Raw genomic sequence first — 14,060 nt, 5'->3', positions numbered from 1 at the left:
CCGGTGATCACCACACATCATCGTCTTTGTGTCTGTCTGCATTCAAATCCTTCAAAATAAAAGCCTCTCTGGGCTCTTGGAGCCTTCAGTCATCCACACGCTGACTCACCTGAAGCTGCATCACCACGTAGTTGAATTTGTCGTTTCTCCCGCAGCCAATAAACTTACAGACGTGGTTTTTACCTGGAACACAGAAGAGGCTGAGTCACAACCTGCAGACACGTCCTCCTCACCTGACTGACTGCAGTTTAAATCGAGCTGAGCTCCATGAGACTGTAGCTGGACGTATCCTGATACACTGGACCGGACCGACAGTTAGCACGTTAGCTTTAATCGCTCTTCACTGGATGAGACCAACAAACACAAACCAGAGTTAAACACTGGACGTAGACGTGAACAGGAAGGCGTCTCACCCTGCAGCTTCTTCAGCACCGCCACCTCCATCTTCAGCACCTGTTTGGGCTGCTGGGCCGACTCCACCTTCAGCGCCACGTTCTCCCGCGTCAGCAGGTCCAGGGCCTCGTAGATCTCCCCGAACCCGCCGCCGCCGATCTTCTTCAGCTGGGACACGGGACAGAACGGCCTCAGCACGGTCAAACACCGACATCCACATCAGAGTGCAGACGTTACAGAGCAGCTGATTACATTTTCTCTTCCTCCCTCTTTGTCTTTAGTTTGTTTTTTTCCTTTTTGATTCCATTCAATAATAATAATATAATAATAATAATAATTCTCACAGTCTTTAACATTTTCTTCTCTTCTTGATGTTTTATTCTTTTATCGTTTTATCTTTTTACTTTTGGTTTTGTTCTTTCTTTCAAGGATCTAATTTAAAACCAATAATCAAGATTATTATTAAATTTAAATGTATTTGAATCTTGTGATTATTAATTACTATGAAATATATTTATAGTACAGTTGTGTCATAGTATTACAGCGTAGTTTAGTATGTTCACCCTGTATATAATTATCTTATGTTATGTTATTGTGTAGTGTGTGTGTGTGTGTGTGTGTGTGTGTGTGTGTGTGTGTGTGGTTCAGTGGACACAGTAAATTGATCAGTGAAGTGCAAAGAGCCCGCAGGCTCCACACTGCGATCTGATTGGCTCAGACAGGAGCTGCATTATGTAAGCATGCAGCAGTGGTTCTGTTCATGAACTTAATGTCACTACGTTTAAAAAACACTCACGAGTACTTTAACGAGGGTTCTCGTGTCTTGTTTCTTCCTGATCGTCCATAATGTCTATACTGACTATGTTGGAGGTTCCTTGAACGCACCATCAGGTAGCGTTACATGTTGAATTTGACCCAGATTCATTTTGACTTTTGTTTCTGTCACGTTTATACAGAAGTTTGGATTTTTCATCATTTCTATCGATCACTTGTTTGATTTTAACTCGTGCAATAAATAAATGTAACACTTTATAATAAACATTAATAATAAATGGCCAATTTATAGTTAATTAACTGTAGTTAATAGTTATTTGACTGTTAACAAGCAACTGTTGTAAAACTGATGTTTATAAACCTTAACAGTGTTTTAATGAAGCAACAAAATACATTAAAAAAACAATGATAAAATAAAAATATAATAATCAGCATCAAATCAGATCATACGGTTAATTAAATGTCAAAATGTAATTCAAACACACACACAATGTAATTTAATGTATTTTGTTGGCGTTGTCCTGGAGGTGTGTGTGTGTGTGTGTGTGTGAGTTCCTGACTCACCACTTTCCATCGGTCCTTGACCATGCAGTTTGGCGGCAGGATGTCGGCCTGCTCAGACGTCCCGTTCATGTTGGCGTTGTCCTGGAGGCCGGGGACTAGGCACTGCATCTGCCAGCCAGACAGAACTCGAGCAGCTCCCAGTTTAAAAGAGCCATTTATCTGTGAGGACGGGAGAACGCAGGACAGTCAGCACATTACAAACATCAGCTCGGTACTGGGAGGCTCCCAGTCCAACCACAGCCCCGCGCTGGGACGGTCACAGCAGTCCAGTATAACAACAGGCATTAGAAATGGCTGGCTGCCATTAGAAGCCATTCTCCAGCTGGATCAGGCTACAGGCCGGTGGGGGGTGGGGTGGGGGGGGTTGGGGTGTGATGGTATTTGCAGTAACTGGAGCAAATATCATGTGGAAGAGGAAGCAGCCGGACACTCTGCTCTCATCTGACTGCAGCGCCGGCCATCGACTCGACCGAGTCATCAGAGATCAGAACAGGCTGGTTTTTAGATAACGGCCGTCAGCACCAGAACACGTCCAGACCCAACCGGGACGGGCTCGGAGTCAAACGACAGTGACGGCTTCTTCTCTTTCTCAGTGTTTACACTGATTCTGTGTACAGCAGCTGGTCAGCTTAGCTCAGCATAAAGACTGGAAGCAGGGGTCATCCGGGTCCTGGTACCTCGAAATTCTGTATCGTAGTCAACTGGACGTGTTTCAGTTTGTTGAAGACGTTTCAGGTCTCATCCAAGAGGTTTCTTCACTTCTGACTAACTGGAGGAGCTGCAGGCTTTAAACTATGTGTGGGAGTGTCCTTACAGAGTGTGGGAGTGCCCTTACAGAGTGTGGGAGTGCCCTTACATAGTGTGGGAGTGCCCGTACATAGTGTGAGAGTGTCCTTGCATGGTGTGGGAGTCTCCTTACAGAGTGTGGGAGTGTCCTCACATAGTGTGAGAGTGTCCTTACATAGGATGGGAGTGTCCTTACAAAGTATGGGAGTGTCCTTACATAGTGTGGGAGTGTCCCTACAGAGTGTGGGAGTATCCTTCCAGAGTGTGGGAGTGTCCTTACATAGTTGTTAAGGAGATCTCTGAGAACTGAAACAAGTCCAGTTGCCTACGTTACAGCACTTATAATAAATTAAATTATTGAACCAAACTTCATGAATGTTCTTTGTGACAAGGCAGTTTGTGTTCCTCTCATCCATCACAGAAACCTGAGAGCCGTAGAAATCATTGGAAGTGAAGACTGGATGTCCATCACTTTACAGTCGGCTTCAAGCTGTTCCCTCTGTTTTCAGTCTTCATGCTAAGCTAACCGTCTGCTGGCAGAACTACTAGCACTGAGAGGGGCTGGCATCGAACCTCAGGACATTTTCTGGCAGACTGTATCAAAAATTGTGAAATACTGAAAGCGAGTGTCAAATGTCTGAAATTTATTCCACATGTCTGTAATTTCAGATCACTTCTTTTTTTCTGCTCCTGGACAACAGAAGAGTTTCAGTTTTCAGCTGTAGTACTAAACATCTTTCTAAAGACACACAGTCCTGACCACTGCTGCACTGTCTTCACCTACCTGATGGGGGCACCAAATTCATTTTGGGTGACAGATAATTATCTTATTATTAAGGGCGCCATCGAAGGAGCTACCCATAAAATCAAAACTTGGGAAATTTGGGGAATTTAGACCCTGAGTTTGGCCTAGCAGGTAGTGAACATGCCCAAGTGGAGCACCACTCCCAACAAGCTCCGTCAATGAAATGTTAGACTGATGCTGGTATCTGGCATCGAGCCGGATGAGCTTGGGTCGAGGGTTAGAGAGTCGGACGAGCTTGTTGGGGACCAAACAGCCTGGGAATGAGCTCTGCCTGAAAAGACAACTTCAGGGGATTAATGTCCCAGAGGTCGTTACATATTTGGAAAAAACGCTGGTTTGGTGCTGTTTGACCTGGACCCATACAGGATGTAGTGAACATGACTATCTGATGTGGAGAGACTGGGCGGACTGCTGCACCTCAGAGTAACGTGGGGACTGGCTGACGTTTGGTTAACTGTTACGCTGGCAAAGTGATAAAGTCCTGGAGCAGATGATTAGTCTGATCTGTGGGTTAGTAATGCAAGATCATCATCAGCAGCAGCAGCAGCAGGCCTGCACCTCACTGAGCATCACTCTGCAGAACTACATCACCTTTCTCCACCCGTCTCTTTAACCTCATCCACCTGACCTGAACTCTGCCTCTGACTCTGATGCCTGCCATGGAGGGTTCTCAGTCCTCAGGGGGTTCGTGGGGGAGATTTTCAGTTCAAAGTGATGCATGTCAGTCCCCAAACCATGCTGTTCTGCATGCAATGCCACGGGCCGTCATCAGTGCATGCAGAGCTCAGGCGGCCTGCACATATCATGGAGAGTGTCCGCTGTGTGTCCAGTCAGACCAGCTCTGACACAGGACTGGACGGACTGGGAGGGAGGGGAGGAGGCTTCTCTGCACCTGCAGTGATACAGCTCCAATACACAGCACCATCGTCATCATCATCATCATCATCATCAGAGCAGCGACCAGCAGCTGGGAGTCACTGTAACACTGGAGATGTAGTGAAACCTGCTGCAGGCCTCAACACACTGCTGAGCAGCCAATCACTGCAGAGGGCGGGACCACAGAGCTCACAGGCTAACACAGGTAGAGCCAATCAGGATGGAATATATTGTATTATATGACATCATATGTATGAAAAGCTGTGTAAAAATCCTGATCTCAGTACGTCTGCTGGAATTCTGATAAACACGGAAACATATACAGGTTTGTTTTACGCTGATGATCCTCACATGTGGTTATCAAACCCAGATATGTTACATGTAAGATTATACTCTTCTTCTTCTTCTTAACAATAAACTTTATGGTCCAAAATGACGTCAGTGCACCGAAACAGTGAACTCCACTGAGAACTGAATAAGTTCACATGTTGAAGAACATCAATGCTGAGATCAAAAGTATCAGGGCCTCTGTTACATCATGTGTTATAATACAGAGTGTGCAGGCTGGTGTAATATGTGTCAACATTCAACAGTCGTTCATCTCAGATGGCTCCAGCTTCTAACAGCTTTGTCAGCCAATAGAATCACTCCATTGGTATCACCTGGTGTTTTTGTGCAGTCTGAGCCCGGCACACTGAACGACCCTGCGTCGATTTTTTTGTACCCAGCCTTAGTAGAGCCTGAACGCCACGCCTAGCTCCTAACTCCTTCAGGTGCAGTACATCACTGTGTAGCAGTAAGTAGTAGTGTGTTAGACGGTGTAGTCCTGTATAGTATTATTTAGAGCCTGACTGGTATCATACTGTCCTACTGTGGCCCATCACGGATATATCAGCGTACATGTTGTTCTGATATGAAAGAAAAAGATGTTCAGGGTTCATTTAGACTCGTGAGTGAAGTTCACTGTTTCAGTGTGAAATATCGATATCAGAAATGTTTCATCTCTCCAGTGATATCATCATATTCCAGCCTCATATTGTATCAACTGCTCAGTTTATCATTTAACGTATGAATCAGTGAAGTACAGTGGTGTGTACTGTAGTACTTCATCATCGTGTCTAGTTGTATTATCATGTGATACATTATAGTGTATATATAGTGTATAATAACATGGTATAGTGTATATATAGTGTATATTAACATGGTATAGTGTAGATATGTAGAGTGGAGTGGTCAGTCAGTGTAACTCTGTGGTCCGGCAGCGTCTCAGCAGCAGATCGGACTGAGACATCCTGACACACTCTGTCTCGACCTTCAGACCTCCGTCTGCTTGTCTTCTTCTCTTCTTCACCTACATGTCTAATCTGTCGCTGGGGGGGGGGAGGGCGGGTGCTCTGCCAGAAGCCGGGTTTGCATCATTCCAGTTTTGATCTGATGTCAGTCAGAGCTCACCATAGTTCTGAGCTCCCGGAAAACCTGACGGCTTACAACAAATCCTGAGCGGGACAAAACCCTTCCTGTTCCTGTGTTAGCCTACAAGCCAAAACAGAGGGCACAGTTAACCAGGAGAGGAGGAAGACGGCCGACCGCTGCAGCCGTCCAACCCGCCGCGCACACGGGCTTGTGACATCACAGGGGGGTGGAGCATGTAGGAAGAGGCCTTCATACAGCATGTTAAAGAACAAAAGAAATCCTCGTTGAACCTGAACACGTTTTTATTTTCCTTTTTCACCTGAAGTCACGTTCACCAAAACACTGTGTGCTCACTGTGCTGCTAACATGGCTAACACTGCTAACACTAACACTGCTAACGCTGCTAAAGCTGGTAACACTGCTAACACTAACACTGCTAACACTAACGCTGCTAACGCTGCTAACACTAACGCTACTAACACTAACGCTGCTAACACTAACGCTGCTAACACTAACGCTGCTAACGCTGCTAACACTAACGCTACTAACGCTGCTAACACTAACGCTGCTAACGCTGCTAACACTAACGCTGCTAACACTAACACTGCTAACACTAACGCTACTAACGCTGCTAACACTAACACTGCTAACGCTGCTAACACTAACGCTACTAACACTAACGCTGCTAACACATCATTTCATCCTGTTTCAAGTTAGAGGAGCACGAAACAGGAAGTCAGCTGCTCTGAAAGGGGAAGTCTCTGAGGGACGCACAGTGTGGAAGATCCAGGTAGTTTGACATCCACAAATCCTCCGACACCGTGTCCAGAGTTCCCTCAAAGGTGGGTGAACTCCTGTCAGTGGTGAGCTAACTGCTAACACGCTAACATGCTAGCAGTAGCATGTAACATGTTACAACATGTTTCTGAGTATCTTCATTTTCTCGGTACAGCTGATTATTGATGATCACCGCCCTCGAGAAGAGTGACAGAGGCTGAGCTAGCGCATGTGCTAACGGTCGGTTAGCATGCTAATTAGCTGTGTCGCTAACAGAGGCTCACAGCTGATAAAAGCTGTCGGGGGACGTCGTCCTGTCCGCTAACTGTCTGCAGTAGAAACTGGACCGGAGTCATTTTAGTCTGAGCTGAAGGGGTTTTGGTGAATCTGACATCAGATGGAAAAAAGGAGAATCGATCCGGGAACAGTCCAGAGTCCGGTCCAGCTGCGACCAGACGAGTCTGAACACAAAGACTCAACACAACACGCTGCACATTTAAAAGCACAACATGTCAAACTCTGCTGCCACACCAGTCACACAACCGTCAGTGTCCACACATTTAACTCTGCACACTTTATTCACACACTTTGTTTCTATTTTTGTGTCATTTCAGCATGATGGTAAAAATAAACTGTGTTTGAGCCACAATCCAAAAACAATAAATTATTAATCCTTTTAAAAAAAACAGCAAAATTACAAATGTTGACAACAAATACTGAGCGTCACCACATCAACACAGAACTATATCGGATCCCATTAAGTGAAGTTCTGACTCGTTCTTTTACTGTCCGATGTTGTTTGGCCCTTCACTGCTTCCATACGTCAACCTGCACCTTTGTTGAATAACTGTTGATTTCTTAAAAGTTAATGGTTTTAATTAAAGATTAAAACTTGAAAAGGTGAAAACAAACCCTGAAACTTCAGATCACATTTTATTTTATTTTGTTAAATCTTTTCATTTCTGACTAATAATAACAATAATGATAATAATAATAATAATAATAATAATAATAATAATAATAATAATAATAACATTTATCGTGCTCGTTCATTATTTGCTGTCATCATCTGTTGTGCAGGTTTTTGCCATCAGTGGATTTTGGCCCTTCAGGGGTTCCGTACATCAGACTGTACGTCTCCATGGCGACCTCCGTTACATCACATTATTATTATTATTATGTTAAATAATAACTGAATGTATCAAATTAATGTTTCACCGACACACTTCCGGTCTGGTCCAGGTCCCCCCCCCCCCCCTCCCCCCCGCATCACCCATATTGAATCTTTTCTCTCTGCAGTGCACAGTCATGGGTCCTCAGTGCGCATGCGCACCATCACATCCTGCTGATCAATAAATCTGGCCCGGACTGACCCGGGTTATGAATGTAGGATCTCACGGACACTCTGGTGCTGATCCAACTGATCACCAGGCCTCGTGCGCATCAAACACCTCGGACAGGATCAAAACATCCACTTCCGCTCACGCATCACTGCGGGACACACACACACACACACACACACACACACACCCACTGATGTCTGTAATCCGGGCCGGATCTGGCCCGAACAGGCCTACCTGGCGCACCGTCCGCTCCTTTTCCGCCTTTTGGGAATCTTCATCTGGGATTTTATTTCGGCACAAAACGTCCTGGTCCAGAAAACCCACCGTTCCTGCGCGGGGGGGCCGGGGTCAGGGCCGCGCGCTCCCGCAGGACTAAACCACCATGTATTTCTCCTCTAACAGTCCCTGATCGGACCGGACCGGCTCCGTCCTCAGGCCGGCCGTCCGGTGCGGGACCAGGACGCACCGAGTCCAGAGAGAGACAAAAACTGCGGTTCTGTCCCCGCAGAGTCCAGGAGCGCTCATTAAAACCCCGCTGCTGTCCGGGTCCGGGTCCTCCTCCGGTTCTCCGCTGCTGCAGCTGAGGAGGAGGAGGAGGAGGAGGAGGAGGATGGGAGGATGCGGACTGATCCTCCTCCTGCTGGACCGGATGCGGCAGTCGATCCCGGGGCAGAACTAGATCCAGGAGCCCGGCTGAGGCGGTCCGGGCGGGCTGTGGGAGGCGGGCTGTGGGTGTCGGGCTCTCCGGCTGCAGCCTGTTTGTCCGCACTGCAGCGCCGCATCCACCCGCGTCAAGCGCGCGTCACCGGACACTACCACAACATCCGGTCAGGCTTTCACAATAAAACTGCCTCTGATGATCGAATCCACGAACAGAGCGGAAGTTTAGTTCTTCTTATAACCATCAAGCCCAAAATCAACAACAGTGTTTGAACCAAGATATAAAGAGACAGAACCAGAACCAGAACCAGAACCTCCTCAGTCCAACAAGTACTAAGAAGAACATGACCCAAAGAATAATTTTCTGTCTGATAAACACACACTCAAAACAAACAGTTAGCAGCCACTAACTGCTGCTAACTGTAGCTGCCCTTAGCTAGTTAGCTCAATTAGCTGTGCAACTAGCGGGCCAGACTGGGAGCTTGTGGGACCAGTGGACTGTTGGTGTTTACACTGCTAGCACTGGAGCTAAGGACTGGGACGGGCCGGGGCTAGCTCGTTAGCACGCTAACTCGAGTGGATATCTCCGTCAATCAAGAGGCTGCGTAGACGTCAAAACGTCAACACCGTCGTTTCTTCATCCATCACTTTTGTTAAGTTTTGAACTAAAGTTCTCACATGTAGCTGCTTTAAAGGAGCATTATGTAGGATGAGGCCACCTGTGGACTTCATGCTCACAACAAACAGAAGGCAGCATATCACCAGAATAGCCACTAACTGCTGCTAGTTAGCTCAGTTAGCTGTGTGGCTAGCTAACTGTTTTTTCTTCACATTGTTGATTATTTTAGTTTTAGTTTAAATTTTTTTAACTTACCAATTCTTACATATCACACCTCAAGGTTTATGTCTTTTATTATTTTACGTAAATGTTGAATCTGTTTAATTTACTCTGATTACAGTTCTGTCTTTGTACACGCTGGGAGTTTTCAATAAAGAGACAAAGCTCAGTTTGTTCATTTATCTTTTTGTTATTGTTGTTAAATTGTCGTCAGTGACATCATTGATTTTATTATCGTTCTTTATGTACTTGAACCTGTATGAAGCTGATTTAATGCACTTTGTAATGAGCTGCTGGAGACTTCAGGCTGAATCTGTTTGTGTTCCTGTGTTGATCTGGACTCACCAGGTGTCAGCAGGTGTCACCAGGTGTCAGCAGGTGTCATCAGGTGTCACCAGGTGTCAGCAGCAGCAGCTTCACTTCTCATCGCTCAATAAATCATTTTACTGAACATTTTGAATCTCACAGCTGTTTCTCTATCTGAAGTTTATCACTGAGAGAAAAATGACGTCCCGGTTTGATCTTCTTTGTTCTGCGGTTATAAATACGTTTACAGAGGAAGTGAAAAGCCTTCAAAGTAAAAGCATTTCAGCTGCAGTGCTGTAGCTGAACATCAGCTGCTCTCCACAGAGACCCTTCTCCTCCACCGAGAGTCTTTCTCTTTGTGTCTGCAAGTTGTAGATTTACGTCACAGTCTGTTTACTGATTTAGTTACTTTACTTGAGTAAAAGATCTGAACACTTGTTGCATCGCTGTGACGTCAGAGGCTCAGGTGTGTAACTGCCGTCAGGTGGTTGGTGCACGATCAGACAGGTGCAGCACTCAGAGTAGTCAGCAGTGGAAACTACGTACATTTACTCAGGTTCTGGACTCAAGAACAGTTTTGAGGTACTTGTACTTGACTTGAGTATTTCCATTTGACGACATCTCTCTGACAGCAGCAGGTCAGAGCATCACGTCTGTGACCGACTTTATTAAAACAGCTGACGTCAAACCTAAAAACTGCCTTTATTCATTCTGTACATTAAGATTATTTCTGTTCTTGAAACAAGTTGATATCTTTTAGAAACACTTTAAAACTAACAAAGTCCTTCAGTGTGTTTGAGATTTGTTCATGTTGTAAAATATTAAATCAGCTCCACATTTATCTGGATTAATATTAAAACTCTGCTCGGAAGAAAAAAGTCTGCAGCCGATAATAATCCAATAACATGTTGGATATAAAGACAGTGATGAGTAAATCTGCGCCGTCTTTAATATTATAATGTGAGCGTGACTGAAACAGGTGAGTGAAGACGTTCACCTCCTGACTTCTTCAGTTTATAATTATATACACACAGTCCGATTCTGTATTTTGTTGTCATGTGTTGTTTTATTTTGAAAGTACTGACCGGAAGTGTTCGCTGTGCTTGTTGGTTCTGTTATTTATCTCATTTATTTAACGGCACTGTTCGGTCCCACCCTCTAACCAGCACGTGAACGCCTCACCATCCCCTACATTACCGTACCTGTTCTAATGTTCCTCTGGTGACGTCACGAACATCCTCCGGACTCATTTATAATAAAACGCAATAAATCGATTAGGATGAGATTCTCCTGATCCGACATGCTGCACAACACACACACACACACGCACGCACGCACGCACACACACACACACACACACTAGCGCACGCACGCACACACACGCCCCAGCTCTCCAGCATCGCGTCGCTTCAGGTTCCTGATCGATGTTTGTTCTCTTCGATCAGCTGCTTCGCTTCGTCTCTGGCCTGTTTGTTTGTTTGTTTGTTTGTTTGTTACCTGAGTGTTGTTGTCCGTCCAGAGCCGAGCAGCAGCATCCTCTGCTCCATGTCTCCATCTCCATCACTCACACTCACACACACACACACACACACACACACACACACACACGCACACACACACACACACACACTTCCTCGCTGTCTCTATGTTACAGCCGCGGCCCCACAGCGCCCCCTGCTGACCCGGAGTCCTTTAAGTGCAGTACACAAGTACTGTCAGCTTCATGCAGTAATAAATGTAATAACAAGTGTAACTATTGAAGTACGTTGTGTAAATGTACCTTGACCAGCTGCGGTGGAGCTTGGAGCAGGTCACATGGTCTTCACCAGCTGACTCAGGTTGCAGCTGATTGTTGAGCTGAAGGTGTTAATGGTGACGTCAGACTGAGGACCTGAAGGAGGACAGGAGGCCTCCAGCAGGGGGAGGCACTGCTCCTGGTTCAGTCTCACTTCCTGTTTCATCACAGCTGTTCTGATCACTTTGATGGCTGATTAATACTTTTTATTATTATGATTCATCTTTTTCATCATCTGTGACTCTGCACGTTTCCATTCAGTGTCTTATATCTAGTCACCAGCACTCCCACAGCTTCTGTCAATAACAATGATTATAATAATAATAAAAACATCTCATGACTCCCAACATGTGACAAATGTTCCCAGGTCATTAAAGAGTTGTGACATCACTGATCTAAGAACGATCATCTGATGCTGATTTCCTTCTTTCATCAGTCAGATATTCATTTTACTTCCCTTCACACACTCGTTCACTTCAGACCCTCAGATCCACTGACCACAGAGTTTCAGCCTAAATTTAAACTTTCAAAGTAAAATGTTCCTGTTCTTTGTTTGTGTGTTCACATGAATACAAACAGATCAAACATCAGTGTAAATATTCTTTATGTGAAAATACAGATTCTCTTTGTGTTTCTACAGAGCTGCAGCACACAAATATAAAAATATAAAGAGGATATGACTGGACACATTGCACTGTATACACATCATGGGAGTATAAAAACTGCATATAGATCAGAGACTCTGCTTCCCTTATATATTTCTGTACATTATTGATCACGCAGAGCTGAACGCTGGGTTGGAAAAGTTGCCGCTGGTTGGAGCTGCAGGGTCGTCGGTCTCAGCGAAGTCTTCAGGGTCGAGATCGGCCTCGAACATCCGCTGCAGCAGAGCGTCCACCGTCCGATATCCTGACAGGAAACACAGTCACCAATACTGTGATCAATACTGTGATCAATACTGATTAATACTGTGATCAATACTGATTAATACTGTGATCAATACTGAGGATCAACACTGATTAATACTGTGATCAATACTGTGATCAATACTGATTAATACTGTGATCAATACTGATTAATACTGTGATCAATACTGAGGATCAACACTGATCAATACTGTGATCAATACTGATGATCAATACTGATGATTAATACTGATGATTAATACTGTGATCAATACTGATGATCAATACTGATGATCAATACTGTGATCAATACTGATTAATACTGTGATCAATACTGATGATCAATACTGTGATCAATACTGATTAATACTGTGATCAATACTGATTAATACTGTGATCAACACTGATTAATACTGTGATCAATACTGAGGATCAATACTAATGATCAATACTGTGATCAATACTGATGATCAATACTGATTAATACTATGATCAATACTGTGATCAACACTGATTAATACTGTGATCAACACTGATTAATACTGTGGTCAACACTGATTAATACTGTGATCAATACTAATGATCAATTCTAATGATCAATACTGATCAACACTGATTAATACTGATGATCAATACTGATCAATACTGTGATCGTCATCTGTGTCAAAGGATTCCAGAAGTTTACTTTGTAAACAAGCTAAGTAATCTGCCCCTTCAAAATAAAAGCATCTACTTCCGGGCTGCCTCCGGGCTCTTACTTTTTGAAGCGATTTTAAACATCAGGCCGGGCTTGCTGTTTGCTGATTGGCCGGTTCCCTGGTCGCTGTCGATGGTTTCCATGGCGTTCACCAAGTTGTCCTCCAGCTTCTCTCTGAAGTATAAACAAAGTGTTCAGGTCCAAAAACAACGCAGCAGAATGTTCCTTTAAATCAGGGCCACAGACCTCTGTGTGTGTGTGTGTGTGTGTGTGTGTGTGTGTGTGTGTGTGTGTTATGTGTGGGGTTGATTGACAGGTCGTGGTCGTCACGGTAACGTACTGGGCCACAGCCAGCTCCAGTTCCTCGATCTTCTTCTCCAGAGACGTCTGCAGGTCGCTCTTCTCCACAGAGTACTCCACGAAGAACGCCTCGAGCACGAACGCCACGAAGATGCTGAAAGACAACAGGAAGTGATGTCATCCACTGATGATGACGATGACTGTGATGGTGACAAAGGTGGGCGGAGTCTTACTTGATGATGATGATGACGACCACGATGTGGAAGAGGACGAAGTAGATCCTGGCTGACACGTGGGTGACGAGAGCGAAGCCGCTGCTGAGCAGTGGAGTCACGTTAAGAAACAAGCTGTCATTCAAACACCGTCGTCACAGACTCACGCTACTTTGTACTCAGATTATTAATAAACGAATCAACAAATAAACAATGATGTTACAGATTAATTAGTTTATAAAGTCATGAAGAGAAGACAAAAATATAAACCTACGTATTCATTCTGACTTTAGTCTTTTTGAGTAACATTCTTGGTTTAAATCAACTGTTTACGTGCAGTATTTTAAATTCTTATATCATTATTTTTATATCTTTCATTATTCAAACTATTCACTTCATTGCTGAGCGTCAGTCTCTAAACTTTGTTTTGTTTTTTTTAACATCCCATGTTGTTTATTTTCAATCACTTCTAAGGAACTTTGCTGTATAAATAAAGTTTGATTGATTAAACTGAGCTCCATCTTCACCGGCTGCATCAGTAATCACAGGTCAATAATAAGCACATATTTAACTGAAAGGAGCCGTTTTACATTTACTACAACGTTTACGTTTGATA

At 44.4% G+C, this 14,060-nt stretch overlaps 3 protein-coding genes across 4 annotated transcripts in view; all 3 read right to left on the bottom strand.

The window, feature by feature from the left end:
* The window catches only part of ttbk1a (tau tubulin kinase 1a), a 46,750-nt gene extending 35,671 nt beyond the window's left edge, over positions 1–11,079 (bottom strand). The window contains exons 1-4 of the mRNA XM_073481426.1: positions 11,033–11,079; positions 1,732–1,890; positions 414–561; positions 110–183 (exon numbers count right to left, since the gene is read on the bottom strand). Coding sequence (XP_073337527.1) covers positions 110–183; positions 414–561; positions 1,732–1,839 — 330 coding nt within the window. The 5' untranslated portion in view covers positions 1,840–1,890; positions 11,033–11,079. The remainder of the gene's footprint in view (positions 1–109; positions 184–413; positions 562–1,731; positions 1,891–11,032) is intronic.
* LOC141006168 (NACHT, LRR and PYD domains-containing protein 3-like) overlaps positions 1–14,060 on the bottom strand; it is a 467,008-nt gene that overhangs the window by 395,874 nt on the left and 57,074 nt on the right. The gene's annotated exons all lie outside the window — the stretch shown is intronic.
* The window catches only part of tpcn3 (two pore segment channel 3), a 28,540-nt gene continuing 26,397 nt past the window's right edge, over positions 11,918–14,060 (bottom strand). For both annotated transcript variants that reach the window (XM_073465701.1, XM_073465692.1), the window contains 4 exons: positions 13,466–13,556; positions 13,273–13,386; positions 12,994–13,106; positions 11,918–12,239 (listed from right to left, as the gene is read on the bottom strand). In XM_073465701.1, coding sequence (XP_073321802.1) covers positions 12,106–12,239; positions 12,994–13,106; positions 13,273–13,386; positions 13,466–13,556 — 452 coding nt within the window. In that variant the 3' untranslated portion in view covers positions 11,918–12,105. The remainder of the gene's footprint in view (positions 12,240–12,993; positions 13,107–13,272; positions 13,387–13,465; positions 13,557–14,060) is intronic.

This window comes from Pagrus major, chromosome 1 (assembly GCF_040436345.1).
Source record: "Pagrus major chromosome 1, Pma_NU_1.0".
Lineage (NCBI taxonomy): Eukaryota > Metazoa > Chordata > Actinopteri > Spariformes > Sparidae > Pagrus > Pagrus major.
The sequence above is the reverse complement of the archived record's forward strand: the minus strand, read 5'-3'. Positions and strand labels throughout refer to the sequence as shown.